General features: G+C 44.4%; 1 protein-coding gene across 3 annotated transcripts in view; it reads left to right on the forward strand.

Annotated features, from left to right (window-relative positions):
- gabbr1b (gamma-aminobutyric acid (GABA) B receptor, 1b) overlaps window positions 1-19,108 on the forward strand; it is a 119,124-nt gene that overhangs the window by 83,685 nt on the left and 16,331 nt on the right. For 2 of the 3 annotated variants that reach the window (XM_085396255.1, XM_085396253.1), the window contains 3 exons: window positions 1,538-1,648; window positions 2,068-2,161; window positions 2,393-2,520. In XM_085396255.1, the coding sequence (XP_085252381.1) occupies window positions 1,538-1,648; window positions 2,068-2,161; window positions 2,393-2,520 (333 nt within the window). The remainder of the gene's footprint in view (window positions 1-1,537; window positions 1,649-2,067; window positions 2,162-2,392; window positions 2,521-19,108) is intronic. The other variant, XM_085396254.1, reaches the window with a different exon arrangement.

The following is a 19,108-nucleotide window of genomic DNA, read 5'->3' on the forward strand; positions in this document are numbered from 1 at the left end:
GTAGAAACAGAGATTAGGGAAAGGATTCTGGGCTTGTTTTTTTTCCCATTAATAGTGTACAGACCCCTGAAATCCCAGTATGGATGTAGTTGCAGACAAAGTAAAGTTTAACTAGTTAATCTTAGAAATAGGAAGAAGAAACCCTAAACATAACTTACACATAGTAGACATAAAGAACAAGATTTATTCTTCAGTTAATTTAAAATATATATATTAATACCATCCTTTTCTTGACCTTTTCATAAAATGAAACTTTATTTTCTAATGAAAATGTCACAATGGACCGAACAGACTCAGGCGCAGACACAGCTCTGAAAACAAGAGTTCACGAGTTTATTTACAATTTTCACCAAGGTTCAGAATATATACAAGGTGTGGGATGGGATGGAGGGTCCAAGGCTCCGAGGGATGAGGGAAAGGGAATCCACACATCTCCTTCAGCAATCTCATGTCCACACTTCCTCCGCTCACACACACTCCTCTTCTGCCACTCACACTTTCGCCTCTTACGCTCCAGCTCACACTGCCGCACTCAGGGATCTAGGAACAAGGTTCACAAACTGGTCCTGGTCCGTTTTCTATATACAGAAACGAGTATTAATACAAGCCATAAATACACAGCGACCAAAAATTAGATTAAGATGGGGCTGCACAAACTCAGGTTGTTCAACAGCTCTGCTATGAGACGCTCACGGCCTCAAATAGTGGCCAAGGAGACAGGACTAATAAGCAGCAGGAAGTGGCAATCAGAGCAGGTGTGTGGGCCAAAGGCGGGAGCCCAATAATGAGCTCCGCCCAGGCAGGCAGGAGACAGCGAGGAGAAGAGAAACCAATAAGCATGACCTGCCAAATGCATCCATGATTCTGTTTGTTTGTTTTTGTTTTGTTTTTTGTTGTTTTTAAAATGGTCTGTCTCATAGCATCACATTTATATGAGAGAAAATCGCATCCAAGACTAAGGTTAGGTTGAGCAATCTTGGTTTATTCAAAAAACAGTTAATTTGGTTATAGGACACGAATTCTGGGACAGACACTTACTACCACAATCCGTTTCCATTGAACGGATTTAGGGATGGTTTAATGGAGTGGTGCATTCAATTTCCTGGAGAGTTAATCTGAGAAGTTAGCTGCACTATGCTCTACACTGGAAGGCCGCTGGCAATTGCCGTCTAATAAACAAACATGCTTGTATTAGATTCTGTAGAAATACATGGAAATGTGAGAGTCTATTTTAAGTTAATAGAAAGTGTAAATAATATTTCAAGTAGTGGCAGCTCAACAGCTCTAAATGTAAAACAAAGAAAAAGAGTATCATCAGTATGGTCCCTTTGTCTCTTCCCCTGCCATGACTAAGTGCTTAGAGGGTAGATTGAATTGGCCTCAGTTAATGATGGATTATTGTTTTCACATCCAGTTTGGTCTAGTCTACTTATGGCTTCATAAATCCCTCTCTCACAAAATCAAAAAGAGAGGATTTATGTGTTTTTCTGATCCCTCATCATCCTGCTTTAGTGATCACCACTACTCTCTTTCCCAGCAGCACCTGGAACCATGGAAACTCTATGCGACTGTTGGCGTTCTGCTTGGCATCGACATCCTGTCCCTCATGATCTGGCAGATTGTTGATCCTTTGCACATCACAGTGGAGGTATGAGCATTTTCATTTTTGGTTTAGTTGTAACAGTTTTTTGTGAGTACCCATGTAGATAACTTTGCTTTAGTTGTAAACATTTGTTTTCTTTGTTTTCATAAGACTCGTACGTCTTTTCTTTCCTTGCAAATTTGTTTTATACAACATAGTGCTACCTTGATTGAGACCAATGGTAATGTTTCAAATTGTCATGCACTAAAAAGGGAGCACTTTAATGAGTAAATCTTCATGAGCCATGTAAATCTTGCGAGACAAACATTCATTAACTAAAACAAACATTCATTTCCAGTCAAACATTTAGGCTTTTAGAACATTACACAATCCTAGGCTGTTGAATTTGTAGCTGGTGAGGTTCTTGACCTGTGTGTTTATTGTGTTTACCTGTTTTTCTTTTTCTTGTGTTTTTATTGGAGCAGAAATTTACCAGAGAAGCTCCCAAGGGGGATCTTGATGTTTTGATCCAGCCCTTACTGGAGCACTGCAACTCAGAAAAGATGAACACCTGGCTTGGTGAGCAGAACACTAGCTCAACGTGCCTTCACTATTTCTCTCAAATTTTCTTTTTATCAAAATTGTTGCTTGCACTTGCAGTGCATTTCAACCAAGTTAAAAGACAGTTAGAACTGCAGTCCTTATAGTAAAACTGACCCATATACTGGATCTGTTTCATATATTACCTATTCCAAAACAGCAAATACAAGCTGAATTGCTCCTCACTGCTATTATCGAATTAATCTGCAGGTGTGGTATATGGTTATAAAGGCTTACTACTGCTGCTTGGCATCTTCCTCGCCTATGAGACCAAGTCCATCTCTACAGAGAAAATCAATGATCATCGTGCTGTGGGCATGGCCATCTATAATGTTGCCGTAAGTTTAAAGTGGTGTGTGTGTGTGTGTGTGTGTGTGTGTGTGTGTGTGTGTGTGTGTGTGTGTGTGTGTGTGTGTGTGTGTGTGGCAACTCCCTGGAGGTGGTTTTTGCTGGCAATATCTTTTCAGAGGGCAAAAATAGTTACTACACAGCACTTAGCTACACTAACTGCTTGCTAGCATTCAAAACCCCTCACGGTGTGGTTTATTTTTTATTTTTACAGGCCCCATGTCCTATGGCTCATTAATCTGATTAGTTGAAGTTAGCCTACAATCAAAGACAGATGTTTAAGCAATCACCTGCAAGCACAAAATAAAACTAATCTTCCCAAAGTCCCACGCAGCTTAGCTAAAGTTGGCCTTTAGTGAAGAAAGGCCAAAGTAAGAGCTATCTAAAGAAATATGAGGAAGACAAACTGATAAAAGGAAAAGGTCAAAATATAGCAAGTTACCTCCCTATCAATCTTCTCTTGTAGTCATATTGTTTTGTCACTACGACTTAATTGACAATACAAATCACTAATTTCTGGAGCCATCTTTAGAACTTCATATAGACTGAAAAATAGGGATGGGTATTGAAAGACCCTTATGAAAAGAACATCGAGGGAACAGTTTACCCTGCCCGGGATAGGGTTACCGGGGCCCCGCCCTGGAGCCAGGCCCGGGGAGGGTGCCCGAGGGCGAGCGTCTGGTGGCCGGGCCTTAGTCCATGGGGCCCGGCCGGGAACAGCCCGAAGAGGAGACATGGGCCCATCCTCCCGCAGGCCCACCACCCGCAGGAGGCGCCATAGGGGTTGGGTGCATTGCGTGCCAGGTGGCGGCCAGGAGCGGAGGCCCTGGCGGACGACCCCCAGCTGCCAAGACTGGCAATAGGGACATGGAATGTCACCTCTCTGGTGGGGAAGGAGCCTGAGTTAGTGCGTGAGGTTGAGAGGTACCGGCTAGATATAGCCGGGCTCACCTCTACGCATGGCTTGGGCTCTGGAATCAGTCTCCTGGAGAGGGGCTGGACTCTGTCTCAGTCTGGAGTTGCCCCTGGTGAGAGGCGGCGGGCTGGGGTGGGTATTCTAATATCTCCTCGGCTTGCTACCGGTACGTTGGGGTTTTTCCCGGTGGACGAGAGGGTTTGTTCCCTGCGCCTTAGGGTCGGGGAACGGGTCCTGACTGTCATCTGCGCTTATGCGCCAAGTGGCAGTTCGGAGTACCCAGCCTTCTTAGAGTCCCTGGGGGGGGGGGGGGTGCTGGAAGGTGCCCCACCTGGAGACTCTGTTGTCCTGCTGGGAGACTTCAATGGTCACGTGGGTAACAACCGCGAGACCTGGAGGGGCGTGATTGGGAGGAACGGCCTCCCTGATCTGAACTCGAGCGGTGCTTTGTTATTGGACTTCTGTGCTAATCACAGTTTGGCCATAACGAACACCTTGTTCAAACATAAGAGTGTCCATAAGTGCACGTGGCACCAGGACGCTCTAGGCCGTAGGTCGATGATCAATTTTTTAATCGTATCAGACCTGATACGATTGCAGACCTGCGATCATATGTTCTGGACACTCGGGTAAAGAGAGGGGCTGAGCTGTCAACTGATCACCACCTGGTGGTGAGTTGGATCAGGTGGCGGGGGAGGACGCTGGACAGACCTGGTGCACCTAAACGCGTAGTGAGGGTGTGCTGGGAACATCTAGCAGAGGCCCCAGTCCGCGAGATCTTCAACGCATACCTCCGGCAGAGCTTCAGCAGCATTCCGAGGGAGACTGGGGACATTGAGTCCGAATGGACCATGTTCAGCGTCTCCATTGCCGAAGCTGCTGCATTGAGCTGCGGCCGCAAGGTGGTTGGTGCCTGCCGTGGTGGTAATCCCTGAACCAAATGGTGGACACCAGAGGTGAAGGGAGCCACCAGGCTGAAGAAGGAGTCCTATCGGGCTTGGTTAGCCTGTGGGACTCCGGAGCCAGCCGACAGGTATCGACAGGCCAAGCGGAATGCAGCTCGGGCAGTGGCTGAAGCAAAAACTCGGGTGTGGGAGGAGTTCGGAGAGGCCATGGAAAAAGACTTTCGCACTGCCTCGAAGAGATTCTGGCAAACCGTCAGGCGTCTCAGGGAGGGGAAAGCGGTGCTCTACCTGCACTGTGTATAGTGCTGGCGGAGCGCTGCTGACGTCGACTGAGAAAATTGTCAGGCAGTGGAAGGAATACTTCGAGGACCTCCTTAATCCCACTGACACGTCTTCCGAGGAGGAAGCAGAGTCTGGGGATGAGGGGAATGACCCGCCAATTTCTGGGGGCGAGGTCACTGAGGCAGTTAAACAACTCCTTGGTGGCAGAGCCCCTGGTGTTGATGAGGTCCGCCCCGAGTTCCTGAAGGCTCTGGACGTTGTAGGGCTGTCCTGGTTGACACGCCTCTGCAATGTTGCGTGGAGATCAGGGGCAGTACCTGTGGACTGGCAGACCGGGGTGGTGGTCCCCATCTTTAAGAAGGGGGACCGGAGGGTGTGTTCCAACTACAGGGGGATCACACTCCTCAGCCTCCCTGGGAAAGTCTATGCCAGGGTGCTGGAAAGGAGAGTTCGTCCGCTAGTCGAACCTCGGATACAGGAGGAACAATGCGGTTTTCGTCCTGGTCGCGGAACACTGGACGAGCTCTTTATCCTCTCGAGGATACTTGAGGGTGCATGGGAGTTTGCCCAACCAGTCTACATGTGTTTTGTGGACTTGGAGACGGCATTCGACCGTGTCCCTCGGGGTGTCCTGTGGGAGGTGTTGCGGGAGTATGGGGTGTCTGGCCCATTGCTACGGGCCATTCGATCCCTATACAACCGTTTCAAGAGCTTGGTTCGCATTGCCGGCAATAAGTCGGACTCGTTCCCGGTGGGTGATGGGCTCCGCCAGGGCTGCCCTTTGTCATTGATTCTGTTCATAATTTTTATGGACAGGATTTCTAGGTGCAGCCAAGTGGCGGAGGGCTTTCGCTTTGGTGGCCTCAGAATCTCATCTCTGATTTTTGCGGATGATGTGGTTCTGTTGGCTTCATCGGGTGAGGGCCTCCAGCTCACACTGGAACGGTTCGCAGCCGAGTGTGAAGCAGCGGGAATGAGGATCAGCACCTCCAAATCTGAGGCCATGGTTCTCATCCGGAAAAGGGTGGAGTGCCCACTCCGGGTCGGGGATGAGTTCCTGCCCCAAGTGGAGGGGTTCAAGTATCTCGGGGTCTTGTTCGCGAGTGATGGGAGAAGGGAGCCGGAGATCGACAGACGGATTAGGGCTGCAGATGCAGTAATGGAGACGCTGCACCGGTCCGTCGTGGTGAAGAGGGAGCTGAGTGTAAAAGCGAAGCTCTCAATTTACCGGTCGATCTACGTCCCTACCCTCACCTATGGCCACGAGCTGTGGGTAGTGACCGAAAGAACGAGATCGCGGATACAAGCGGCAGAAATGAGCTTCCTCCAAAGGGTGGCTGGCCTCTCCCTTAGAGATAGGGTGAGAAGTTCGGCCATCCGGGAGGGGCTCAGAGTAGAGCAGCTGCTGCTCCACATCGAAAGGAGCCAGCTGAGGTGGTTCGGGCATCTGACAAGGATGCCCCCTGGGCGCCTCCTGGGTGAGGTGTTCCAGGCATGTCCCACCAGGAGGAGGCCCCGGGGCAGACCCAGGACACGCTGGAGAGATTATATCTCTCGGCTGGCCTGGGAACGCCTTGGTGTTCCCCCGGATAAGCTGGAGGAGGTGGCTGGGGAGAGGGAGGTCTGGGCCTCTTTGCTTAGGCTGCTGCCCCCGCGACCCGGCCTCGGACAAAGCGGATGAAGATGGATGGATGGATGGATGGATGGGTATCGAAAACCAGTTCTTGTTGAAAACCGGTTCCCACTGTTTCAATTCCTTGGAATTGTTTGCCATTTTTGCAAACGATTCCCTTATCGATTCCAGTCGCCCCGAATGACGTCACCACGTTGCGGAGCGTCATTTACCTGGCAGGAAACACGGCGGCTCAAACGCTCAAAAGTTTGATTATACTTTACGAGAACGGATGACAACGGGGAAACTTGCAATACTTGCAAAGTAGATATTTCATTTAAGGGAGGAAACACTACGAATATGCAAAAGCATTTGGTCACAAAACACGCGATAACCTCAAATGAATGTTGTGTTTTTAATTCCGCTCCGGACTCGTGGATCTCAACCCAGCAGCAGCGGTAACGTTTGCACGTCCTCTCCCGTTAATGCAGCAGGTAAATAATCAACTAACAGTGCATATTATGTTAGCGTGATCTGCCTTATTACAAACCTGCCATTACTGTGCATTTAGGCGACCATGATGAGAGAGACAGAGTCTGGCTCAGATGCTGGCAGTTCTCGCTGCAGTCTACCGGTAGCGTCTCCTTTCAGGCCAGGATAGACGAATGTCACCAAGCAGTGACTAAGTTTGTGGTAAAAGGCTTGAACCCATTTGCCACAGCAGATGCCCCTGAGTTTAGATAAGTGAATGTGTTTAATTGTAGGCAGGGACATTACTGGATATTCTTGTGTAATTGCTACTGAATAATTTATGTTATACTTTGTTGTTGCTACAGAAGAATATTTATTTTATTATTTTACATCTACAATTTTTTTTCCTGGGGACCCTCATTGAAGAGCCATAGGCTGGATCTCACTGTTAGGTTTGTAAGGCCATGTTACTCTTAAATTTCTATCTTGTTCAAAGAGAAGATATAAAACAAAGTTCTAAGCTAATCGACCTTAGTGATCTCCTTTTTTAAAAAGAATCGATAAAGAATCGAATTGTTAAACAGAATAGAAAATGGAATCGGAATCGTGAAAATCTTATCAATACCCATCCCTACTGAAAAAGGCTGCTGATCCTTAATTATGTCAATAATCTGAACATTTATGAACCAAAAAAAAAGAAAAGTTTCACATTTATTTGTATTTTCTGCTCTTGGCAGTAGAATCGCAGATCCTGTGTACTTTGTACTTTGTATGCTGAATCAGCATTCCAGCTCACATATGCTGTACAATATTCATTCATTACTACTGAGTCATTTTTTTAATTTTAATGTTACAGCTGGAAGTATTTTTAATGAGTTTATATATACACTACTGAGTTAATCAATAACATTGTAGCATAACTTTGCATATCTACTGTTAATTGAAATCCTCAAAGACCGCTAAGGCTGGAAGTGCGAGGCTTGTGAAATGGGACGGTCTAGCCTCCGTCGCGTTGCCCAGGTTGCCTAGCAACCATGACACCAACCGCTGGAAATGTTTCATACAGCATTGTTTGACAGAAATGAAAGAGAAAATCTTTTGTTTGTTTTCACATGAGCTTTGTGTGATTTGATAAGTATCGGAGGCTGAGACCACGGGACTGTAAAACATGATTGTTGGGCTTCATTTCCTTACTGAACAGTCATTTTAAGATTAGTTAGTAAATTAAAATTAGCTAATGTTGTTCATGACACGTCGTGGTGAAGAGGGAGCTGAGTGTAAAAGCGAAGCTCTCAATTTACCGGTCGATCTACGTCCCCTCACCTATGGCCACGAGCTGTGGGTAGTGACCGAAAGAACGAGATCGCGGATACAAGCGGCAGAAATGAGCTTCCTCCGAAGGGTGGCTGGCCTCTCCCTTAGAGATAGGGTGAGAAGTTCGGCCATCCGGGAGGGGCTCAGAGTAGAGCAGCTGCTGCTCCACATCGAAAGGAGCCAGCTGAGGTGGTTCGGGCATCTGACAAGGATGCCCCCTGGGCGCCTCCTGGGTGAGGTGTTCCAGGCATGTCCCACCGGGAGGAGGCCCCGGGGCAGACCCAGGACACGCTGGAGAGATTATATCTCTCGGCTGGCCTGGGAACGCCTTGGTATTCCCCCGGATAAGCTGGAGGAGGTGGCTGGGGAGAGGGAGGTCTGGGCCTCTTTGCTTAGGCTGCTGCCCCCGCGACCCGGCCCCGGACAAAGCGGATGAAGATGGATGGATGGATGGATGGATGTTCATGACACTAAAGTCATGGTAAAAGGCCTGTATTTGTTTGGAGCTTTACTTAGTCCCTAAGGACCCTGAAGTGCTTTACACTACATTCAGTCATCCACCCATTCACACACACATTCACACACTGGTGATGGCAAGCTACATTGTAATGTAAATGTAAATATAAAATGGCCAATATTAAAGTTAGTATCATATTAATCATGGTCAGTTATTACAGCAGTGAACTTGAACTTTGTGTCAAATACTGAGCTTCAGTAAACATTCAAGTTGCAGTTATTTATATTTCCTATCACTTTATATCTTCACTCAAAGACAAGTATCTTTGACAGTGTACAAATAGATATATTATATATAAGAGACAAATATTGTTAATTTATTATGTTGGCATTACTAAATTTTGCTCAGTGCTTTTGTAAAAAGGAAATGTACGAGCTGTGATAACACTGAGTACACTGATATATTAAATATTCTTTTATTGGGTGAGAAAATCAGACCATGTCATAACTGCTTTAAGTCATACAGAATAGATATCAGAGCCTTAAACAGGCTGACTTCTGCTAAACAGTGTTGGTCAAGTTACTTGAAAAAAGTAATCAGTAACTAATTACTGATTACTTCCCCAAAAGAGTAATCCCGTTACTTTACTGATTACTTATTTTCAAAAGTAATTAATTACTTAGTTACTTAGTTACTTTTTAAAAACACGATTTAAAACCCGAATAGGTGATAAAGCGATAGATCTGTCAGCCCAATTCTACTTTTTCTGCATAATCCATCATACAAAATGTAATCAAATGGAAAAGTCTCTTTTTAAAACTTGTTTTATACTTTTAATATTTTCACTTTATGCATCAAGCAAAAATTAAATTATATGCAACATTCTCTGACTGGAAGAAATTTGTTTAAACCTATTTTCTGCACATTCCAGCACATAAAATAAAATATTTTTTTTTGTGTTTATACTCACTCTTTCAAATAGATGCAAGTAAAACACAGCAGAAAATAAATAAAATCAAACACTAGCGGTCCTTTTGCTCTATTTTCACCTGTAAAGCAGGAGTTGGGTAGGCGGAGGTTTACCATGGTACAGGTGTGCCGCAGCGGTCAGTTGAAGAATCCGCGAGTTTCTCTGTGAATTTCCCATTACGTCGTAGCGCACTCGGTGTTTGCTTGGAAGTTTAGGGTTTTTTTCGCTGTAAAAAGAAGTTTTCTTCCCACGAACAGCGGACGCTAATGTTTTTGTCACTTTTTATGGAATCAAACTTAAATTAAGGTCAGTGCTTCCACGCTTTAAACGCTGCATGCTCATACTCTCTCACGCACTCGATATATGATCCATTGTTGATCTGCACACAGCTGTTGTCACGAACATCGCACTTGCTTACGTCACTGTCATGAGACACTCTCGCAAAAAAATCACGGTTTTAGTAACGCAGTAACGCAGCGTTCCTATGGGAAAGTAACGGTAATCTAATTACCATTTTTACAATAGTGATCCCTTACTTTACTCGTTACTTGAAAAAAGTAATCGGATTACAGTAACACGTTACTGCCCATCTCTGCTGCTAAATGGGTCAAACTGGGCAGAAAGTATACAAACACATAACATCCTTATAGAACATGATGTAACACTATAGATGAACTTACCTCAGAATATATAAAGCAAATAAACAATTACAGCAATATGTTGCAACAAACACAGCAGTACTACTAATCCAAAATACTCAAAGCTTCATAGAACTGAAACAAACATTTATTTTTAGGTCCATTCTGCTGCTGATACATACTTTAGGTTTCTGAATATTAAACTTGTTTCTGCCTTTCATAGTGTGTAACTTGAAGGCCCTGAGTACTTTCTTCCACACTGAAAACACTGGAATGATAAAATTATTTGAACATTGCCTAATAAGACTGATTCAGCACAGACAATTAGTTATTTTAAACTTTTCTAGCAGTCCTTCACAAACAGGGAACAGTCTGTCTATTCTCTCCATCTTTCCAGCTGCTGCTGGCTCTTCCTCCTCCTCTGCCTCACACACTGCTGAGTTTGTCCTGGTGGATCATCAGGGGTGCAAAGCCTCACAGATGATGTGCAGCAGTGGGTCCCTCATTCTGTCCTCACTCTGGACACTTGCAGTTGTCACACATGGAAATCAAATGTGTGATAAGCTGCAGGATTCAAACACAAGTGTAACTTATAAATACATGTTCATACTTTTATTACACAATCAGAGAGAAAGAAAAAGAGAGAGAGTGAAGGACAGACAGACAGGTGACAGTCTCAGGTGTATACACTGCTACAAAATAGCACAAGAGAAGGCATTTGAGGGCTGCATTTCGGCAGCCTTTGAATTGGGACAGCCTTCGTCGCATCGCTGTGACGTAATCGGCCTTAAAAGGCAGCCTTTAAGGCTGCAGACCCTGAATTGGGATACAGCCATTATCTCTCCAGCGTGTCCTGGGTCTGCCCCGGGGCCTCCTCCCGGTGGGACATGCCCGGAAAACCTCACCCAGGAGGCATCCTTGTCAGATGCCCGAACCACCTCAGCTGGCTCCTTTCGATGTGGAGGAGCAGCGGTTCTACTCTGAGCCCCTCCCGGATGGCTGAACTTCTCACCCTATCTCTAAGGGAGAGGCCAGCCACCCTTCGGAGGAAGCTCATTTCCACCACCGTGATCTCGTTCTTTCGGTCACTACCCACAGCTCGTGGCCATAGGTGAGGGTAGGGACGTAGATCGACCGGTAAATTGAGAGCTTCGCTTTTACGCACAGCTCTCTCTTGACCACGACGGACCGGTGCAGCATCCACATCACCGCAGCCGCAGCACCAATCCATCTGTCGATCTCTGGCTCCCTTCTCCCATCACTCGCGAACAAGAACCTGAGATGCTTGAACTCCTCCACTTAGGGCAGGAACTCATCCCCGACCCGGAGTGGGCACTCCACCCTTTTCCGGCTGAGAACCATGGCCTCAGATTTGGAGGTGCTGATTCCCGCTGCTTCACACTCGGCTGCGAACCTTTCCAGTGCGAGCTGGAGGCCATCACCCAATGAAGCCAACAGAACAACATAATCTGCGAAAAGCAGAGATGAAATTCTGAGGCAACCTAAGTGAAAGCCCTCCACCACTTGGCTGCACCTAGAAATATTGTCCATAAAAATTATGAACAGAATCAATGACAAAGGGCAGCCCTGGCGGAGCCCATCACCCACCGGGAACGAGTTCGACTTATTGCCGGCAATGCGAACCAAGCTCTTGAAACGGTTGTATAGGGATCGAATGGCCCACAGCAATGGGCTGGTTGGGCAAACTCCCATGCACCCTCAAGTATCCTCGAGAGGATAAAGAGCTGGTCCAGTGTTCCGCGACCAGGACGAAAACCGCATTGTTCCTCCTGTATCTGAGGTTCGACTAGCGGACAAACTCTCCTTTCCAGCACCCTGGCATAGACTTTCCGAGGGAGGCTGAGGAGTGTGATCCCCCTGTAGTTGGAACACACCCTCCGGTCCCCCTTCTTAAAGATGGGGACCACCACCCCGGTCTGCCATTCCAGGGTTACTGCCCCTGATCTCTACGCAACATTGTAGAGGCGTGTCAGCCAGGACAGCCCTACAACGTCCAGAGCCTTCAGGAACTCGGGGCGGACCTCATCCACACCAGGGGCTCTGCCACCAAGGAGTTGTTTAACTGCCTCAGTGACTTCGCTCCTGGAAATTGGCGGGTCATTCCCCTCATCCCCAGACTCTGCTTCCTCCTCGGAAGACGTGTCAGTGGGATTAAGGAGGTCCTCGAAGTATTCCTTCCACCGCCTGACAATTTTCTCAGTTGAAGTCAGCAGCGCTCCACCAGCACTATACACAGTGCAGCAGAATACCGCTTTTCCCTCCTGCGACGCCTGACGGTTTGCCAGAATCTCTTCGAGGCAGTCCGAAAGTCTTTTTCCATGGCCTCACCGAACTCCCCCCACACCCGAGTTTTTGCTTCAGCCACTGCCTGAAGGTGCACCAGGTCTGTCCAGCGTCCTCCCCCGCCACCTGATCCAACTCACCACCAGGTGGTGATCAGTTGACAGCTCATCCCCTCTCTTTACCCGAGTGTCCAGAACATATGGTCGCAGGTCTGGTGATACGATTACAAAATCGATCATCAAAGTGTGGCCTAGAGCATCCTCGTGCCACGTGCACTTATGGACACTCTTATGTTCGAACAAGGTGTTTGTTATGGCCAAACTGTGATTTGCACAGAAGTCCAATAACAAAACACTGCTCGGGTTTCAGATCAGGGAGTCCGTTCCTCCCAATCACGCCCCTCCAGGTCTCGCAGTGTAGTTTTTCACTGTCGTCAATCGTCGTTTGCAATATAGTTTTTTCTCTTTTGTGTTCTGACTTTGCTTCTGCTGCTTCAATTTATGATCGGGTTACACTGTTAAACATCAAAGATTCAATGGAGAGCTACTGTGGCAGCTGGAAGAGCTACAGGAAAACTTTTTTCTCCTCCTTTGGTGTGTTCCCCACCTGAGTGCATGCTACTCTCCGTTTTGCTCATGACAGAGTCGCAACCCTGCCCAGAAGGTCCACAGGTGTGCACAGGTGTTTAATTCAAGTGCCGCTGCATTCAGCTGTTGATTTCGCAGATAAACCATCATCTGTTCGGTTCGCCCTGCTTAATGTTCGCTCCACAATGAACAAAATATTTATTCTAAATGATCTCTTTATTAAATTTTATTAGATTTTATGTGTCTGAGTGAGATGTGGCAGAACCGTAAGGATTATGTTTACTTGAATGAAATCTGCCCGGCTGGCTGCTCTGTCATTGGAACTCCGCGTCTTTTGGGACATGGTGGAGGACTTGCTGCTGTTTACCAGGACAGACTCACATACAGACTGATGACCTCGGACTCTTTTTCTTCATTTGAATCACAGATGATGAAGGTCGGTTCTCTGAAAACCTTTCATTGTATTTTAATCTATCAACCTCCTGGACCTGCCAGGGTCTTTCTAACTGAATTTAACGACCTTCCATCATTAAATTGGAGAAAGTTATAATACTGGGAGATTTAAACTTTCATATTGATGATGCATCCTGTAACACTGCTGCAGAGCTCATCGCTATCACTGAGTCTTTTAACTTTAAGCAGCAGTGTGAGTGTTTCTGCCCCCACTCAAACAAAGGGCCACAGAGTGGATCTTGTTTTCTCCCTGGGTTTAACTATACATGACGTATGTGTGGAGGATGTCCATGTGAGTGACCATAGCTGCATATTTTTTTAATTTGTTATTTTACTTTGATCCTTAACCTCCTAAGATGATGATCCAAAGGCAGATTATAAACCAGGATGCTGCTAGGTTCTCTGTCATGTTTGACCCTCGCATGGCTCATAATGATGTTGATTCACTTATTTTCTCATTTGTTAAAAGAGAAAACAAAGTATTGTCCATTCTTCAAATTTCTGTCCCTGGATAAATGAAAATATTCACAATTTTAGAAAATATTGTCGCAAATTAGAATGTTTATAGAAGGCTCGAGGTTCTTAGGGTACATCTCAAGGAATCAATTTTCTCACTTAAAGAAATGATAAAAATGCCAGAACTGAATATTTTGCTAATCTAATAGCTTCAAAAAAGAAAAATCCCAAAGTGTTGTTTAATACTAGGGATAGGTACCGGTATCCGGTGCGGTTCTGACATAAACGGTAGTAAGCAGACCGAAAAGCAGCGCACATTTCGGTGCTTTATTTCGGTGCTTTTTTTTCTTGAGATGTCATACACTTTGGATTCTAGCCAATCATTTTACCTTTCCAAGGAGAGTAGGCAGGCCCAGGTACGTACGTTCTTTTAGAGCAGAGCTACAGATTAAAAACGCCCAAGGCGAAGTGGTCAAAAGTCTGGCTGTATTTCACAGCAAAAGATGCAAACTCAGCAGCCTGCAACAAGTGCTTTAAGCTGATACTGTGATACTGTCAAAGGAGGTAACACCTCGAATCCGATGAAACACCTGGAGACGCATAGCGTTTTTTTAAAAGCCGAGAAATGCACCGTATTTGATAGCTTGCTGCAAGACCTCACACCGAGCGCATCTACTGCGGGTGGGTTGCCTGTTATCGGAACCGGAGTTAGCAACATCCCACCAAGAACCTGAAGAGGAGAGTCCTGGCCCCTAGCCCTGCCAGTGTAGCAGAAATGGTGATGGATAATGATGGCAGCAGCAGCCGTTCTTCTCTGCGTGAGCAGCTTAATGTTGTTCGTGTGTAATTTACGTTGAGTAGGCTAACCACGTTATTACATTAATGCACGTAAGGTGAACTAGCAAACACCGTCATAGCTACATGCGGCTGTCTTCTTGTTTGATGGCAGATACTCCCTTCACCCTGGCCAAAAAGGCTAAAATGACCAAAGAAAAAAGAGGGAAACAGCTAAACATGAGGTTTTTGGATAAAGTTTGTTTTTTCCATTGTTTAAGCACTGCTTCCAGCCAAGAGTGATACCATATATGCCCCATAGCTGCAGAAAAGGCTAACATTGTTATCTTTTTACAAAAAAACAGCTGAACATGAGAGGTTTTTGGACCAATTTTGTGTTCTCCATTCTTTAAGCACCGGTTCGAGCACCGGCACCGTTTCAAAAGTACCGATTTGGCACCGGTATCGGATAAAACCTAAACAATACCCATCCCTACTAACCACGTTATTACATTAATGCATGTAAGGTGAACTTGCAAACACCGTCGTAGTTACATGCAGGTGTCTTCTTGCTTGATAGACTGATACCTTATATGCCCTATAGCTGCAGAAAAGGCTAACATTGTTATCTTTTTACAAAAAAAAACAGCTAAATATAAGAGGTTTTTGGATAAAGTTTGTGTTCTCCATTCTTTAAGCACCAGTTTGAGCACTGTTTAAGGACCGGCACCATTTCAAAAGTACCGGTTTGGCACCGGTATCAGATAAAACCTAAACGATACCCATCCCTATTTAATACAATTAACCACTTAAGCCCCAACGCACCCTGATACGGGGGCAAAAGGCAGGAGATCAGTTAGGGTCTGAGGTTAAGAATATGGTCTCTCCTGAAATTCCTCCTGTACCAATCTATAATAAATCTGATTGTAATGAATTTTTCGAACTATTTGTTAATAAGGTCGCTGCCATCAGGTCTAATATTTCTCCATCATCCTCTCAGCATCACACTGACACTTTGCTTGCTTCTGATACCTGCTCCTCTTTTACTCCTGTTACCTTACAGGACATCAGTGCTCTGCTTGGTTATATGAAACTGACTTCAAGTCACCTTGATGTACTTCCTCCATCCTTTTTCATTAGTGTGTTTGACTCTATTGGCCCCTGTATTCTGGAAATAATTAATACTACTCTTTATACTTGCTCAGTTCCAAGCTATTGTTGAACCTATATTAAAGAAACCTAATTTGGACCATCTCTTCCAAGCAGTTACAGGCCAATATCAAAATTACCATTGGTGTCAAAGATCTTGGAAAAAACGGTCGCAGAGCAGCTTAACAATTTTTTGGAGAAAAACAATGTTCTGGACATTTTCCAGTCTGTTTTCCGCAAATTGCACTCCACTGAAACCGCATCATTTAAAGTGTCTAGTGACATTCTGATGGCAGCAGACTCTGGAGAGTACACCGTTCTGGTTATATTGGATCTCACCTCTGCTTTTGATTAGAGATGGACCGATCCGATATTACGTATCGGTATCGGTCCGATACTGACCTAAATTACTGGATCGAATATCGGAGAAAAATAAAAAATGTAATCCGATCCATTAAATATCACGAAAGCACCTCACAAAACTTGCAACACGCTGTAACTCACCTCAGAACATTAGCACGTCGGAGCAGTATGCATCACGTGATAGAGCGGCTGTGGCATGCGGGACCTGTCGGTGGTCTGGATAGCATGTGGAGCTTCGCTTAGCAACCCCGCATTTCATCTCCGACAAAGTTATCCCCGAGAGAAGTAAAGCAAGTGTGTAAGTCCATCTCTGAATGTTTGTAAAGCATTCCTGCGTTAAGCTTAACGAGCGACTGCCTCTCGCTCTCCGGCTGCTACTTCAATCATGAAACTGCTTAATGATCAGCTGATCGGCTTTTCTGTCGCGAGTCCGTGTCTCTTGTTTGCTTTTGGCCCACTTTGCACCAGAAAGAGGAAACCAGCGGCTGAACAACAGCAGCACGTTTAAGCTTGATCAGCTGTTGTTAGAATTTATTTATTATTACTTTCTACTCGAGGATCTTTTTCTACGTAGCTGACGGCTGGTAACTGTGCAGGGGCGGATCTAGCAAAGTTTAGCCAGGGGGGCCGATAGGGCATTAACAGGGAAAAGGGGTCACAAAGACATACTTTTCTTTCTTATTCTCATTTAAAATGTCGAGCTTTTAATTATTTAATATTTATCTGAATCTTACACCCAAAGTTTTAATCTGATGTAAAATGTATAGAAGTCCATTATTGTATATAGTAACTGTTAAGTCTAATATACCCTAGTAAGCTATAGTACTTTTTCCTTTGGGAAGGTACCATCTGTGCAGTCTGCAATTTTGTTGAAGAAAGATGTTGAATCTATTTAATATTTCTTGAAAAATAATTGATTTCTGTGTATTTTTTTTCACACTGCATCAAATTAAGGTTGATTACGTCGATTAAGCATCATGAGGTGGAGCGTGAGGGGTGGTTCCCTATTTTTTATTTATTTATTTTTGTTGTTGCTGGGAGTTGGAACCCTATTAGTTAGGTTGCTTAATATTTATGCTAAGTACTCTTTAAAATACCAGAATAGGGAGGATGGTATAGGTTTAAGTTTATTAGATTGATCAGTATTGCTGAACTATGAAATATTTTTTTTTGCATACAGGTATAACAGAATAGCTTTAGTGTAGTTGTTGTTTTAAACTTGAGTATGAACTTATACAAAATGCAGCAAGATATTTAAAAAACAGTTTTGTTGATTAAAAAACACTATATCGGATTCATATCGGTATCGGCAGATATCCAAATTTATGATATCGGTATCGGACATAAAAAAGTGGTATCGTGCCATCTCTACTTTTGATACTGTTAATCACAGCATCATGATAAGTAGGCTGAAGGACTTGTTCAGGATTACTGGTGTTGTTTTAAAATGGTTCATGCCGTATCTATCTAGGAGAGATCTTTTACTGTCTGTATGAATCAAGTGTTTTCTGAATCATCAGTTCTCCACTGACTCCTTTAAAAAGCAGCTGAAGACATTTTTATACAAACAAGCTTTTAATTAGGCTACGTCCACACGTACACGGGTATTTTTGAAAACGCAGATTTTTCTATGCGTTTGCACCTTTCGTCCACACGTAAACGGCGTTTTTGGTCACTGAAAACGGAGATTTTTAAAAACTCCGGCCAGGGTGGATATTTTTGAAAACTCAGTTTTTGCCCATATGGAAAAGAAATAGTAAAAACTTATATGTGATTACTCATGAAAGTGGCCACTTTCATGAGTAAATCATATAAGGATTACATGATTTACTCATGAAAGTGGCCACTTTCTCATTACTTTCATATATTGTTTTAGTAAGTATCCAAAACATACAAGTTTCATTATATAATTTTTCAAGGGATCTTATATCTGTTTTCACTCTTATATGCTTTTCATACAAGTTTCACACAAGACAGATACAAACTTTATAAGATTTATATATCTTTTCCATATGGGTGCATTTACGTGTGGATGAGAAAAACGCAGAAAACGCAGAAAACACAGCGTCAAAGGTGTGCACATTTTTTGACGTCACACTGTGCGCCACGTTATTGTTTCGGTGAAATGAATTTCTACAATACTGTTAATTCTACTCTCTGCAGTGTTTAAATGCTTACATATACACACAGTTACTGTCCGTCCACACATACGACTCGGTTCTGCTTCTATGCCCCAGCTTTGTTTACTTTTTCCCACCGAGGCTTCTAGACTTCTGATTGGCCAACATTTCTGCACGGTTAGGAATATATATCGCCACCTGTTGCTTTGGCATGTTCATAGCAGCGTTTTCCTTCATTTCTGCCTTTACGTGTGGACGGGATTATTTTTTTAAACGAAAACGGAAAATCTCAGTTTTCAAAAATACCCGTGTACGTGTGGACGTAGCCTTAATCTTTCACTGTTTTATATTATTTTATTTATATTTATGGTTTTATCGTAAAGCACTTCGTGATTTTTATGTGTGAAATGTGCTATATAAATAAATGTTACTTACTTACTATGTGTAGCACACAGTAAAAATTGCCAAATTTTACCTGACAGATTATGAAGTATTCCTCTCTGCATAAAAGTTTAAAAGACAAGTAAGGTTTCCGCTTTTGGTTTGAAACTACTCATGCACCTATGCGGGTGGGGCGATGGGGGATTCTCCGGCTGGCTGAAGCGGCATCTAATAACCAACTCGCAAAATAAAACAAAATAAAAACAAACCAACAAACATGAAAACACCAGACATTATGATACAGACTTATAATTTGCACCGATGTTTTTCGAAATTCTATACGCGAAAAGTGAGCGCAAGAGCCCTCGGTGCACCCGCTTGCTGCTGTGCTGAAGTCAAAGTAAACTTTATTGTCATCTCCACTAT

This window comes from Rhamphochromis longiceps, linkage group LG22, assembly GCF_057381845.1.
Source record: "Rhamphochromis longiceps isolate RC_006_pf linkage group LG22, R_longiceps_female_GT1.1, whole genome shotgun sequence".
NCBI lineage: Eukaryota > Metazoa > Chordata > Actinopteri > Cichliformes > Cichlidae > Rhamphochromis > Rhamphochromis longiceps.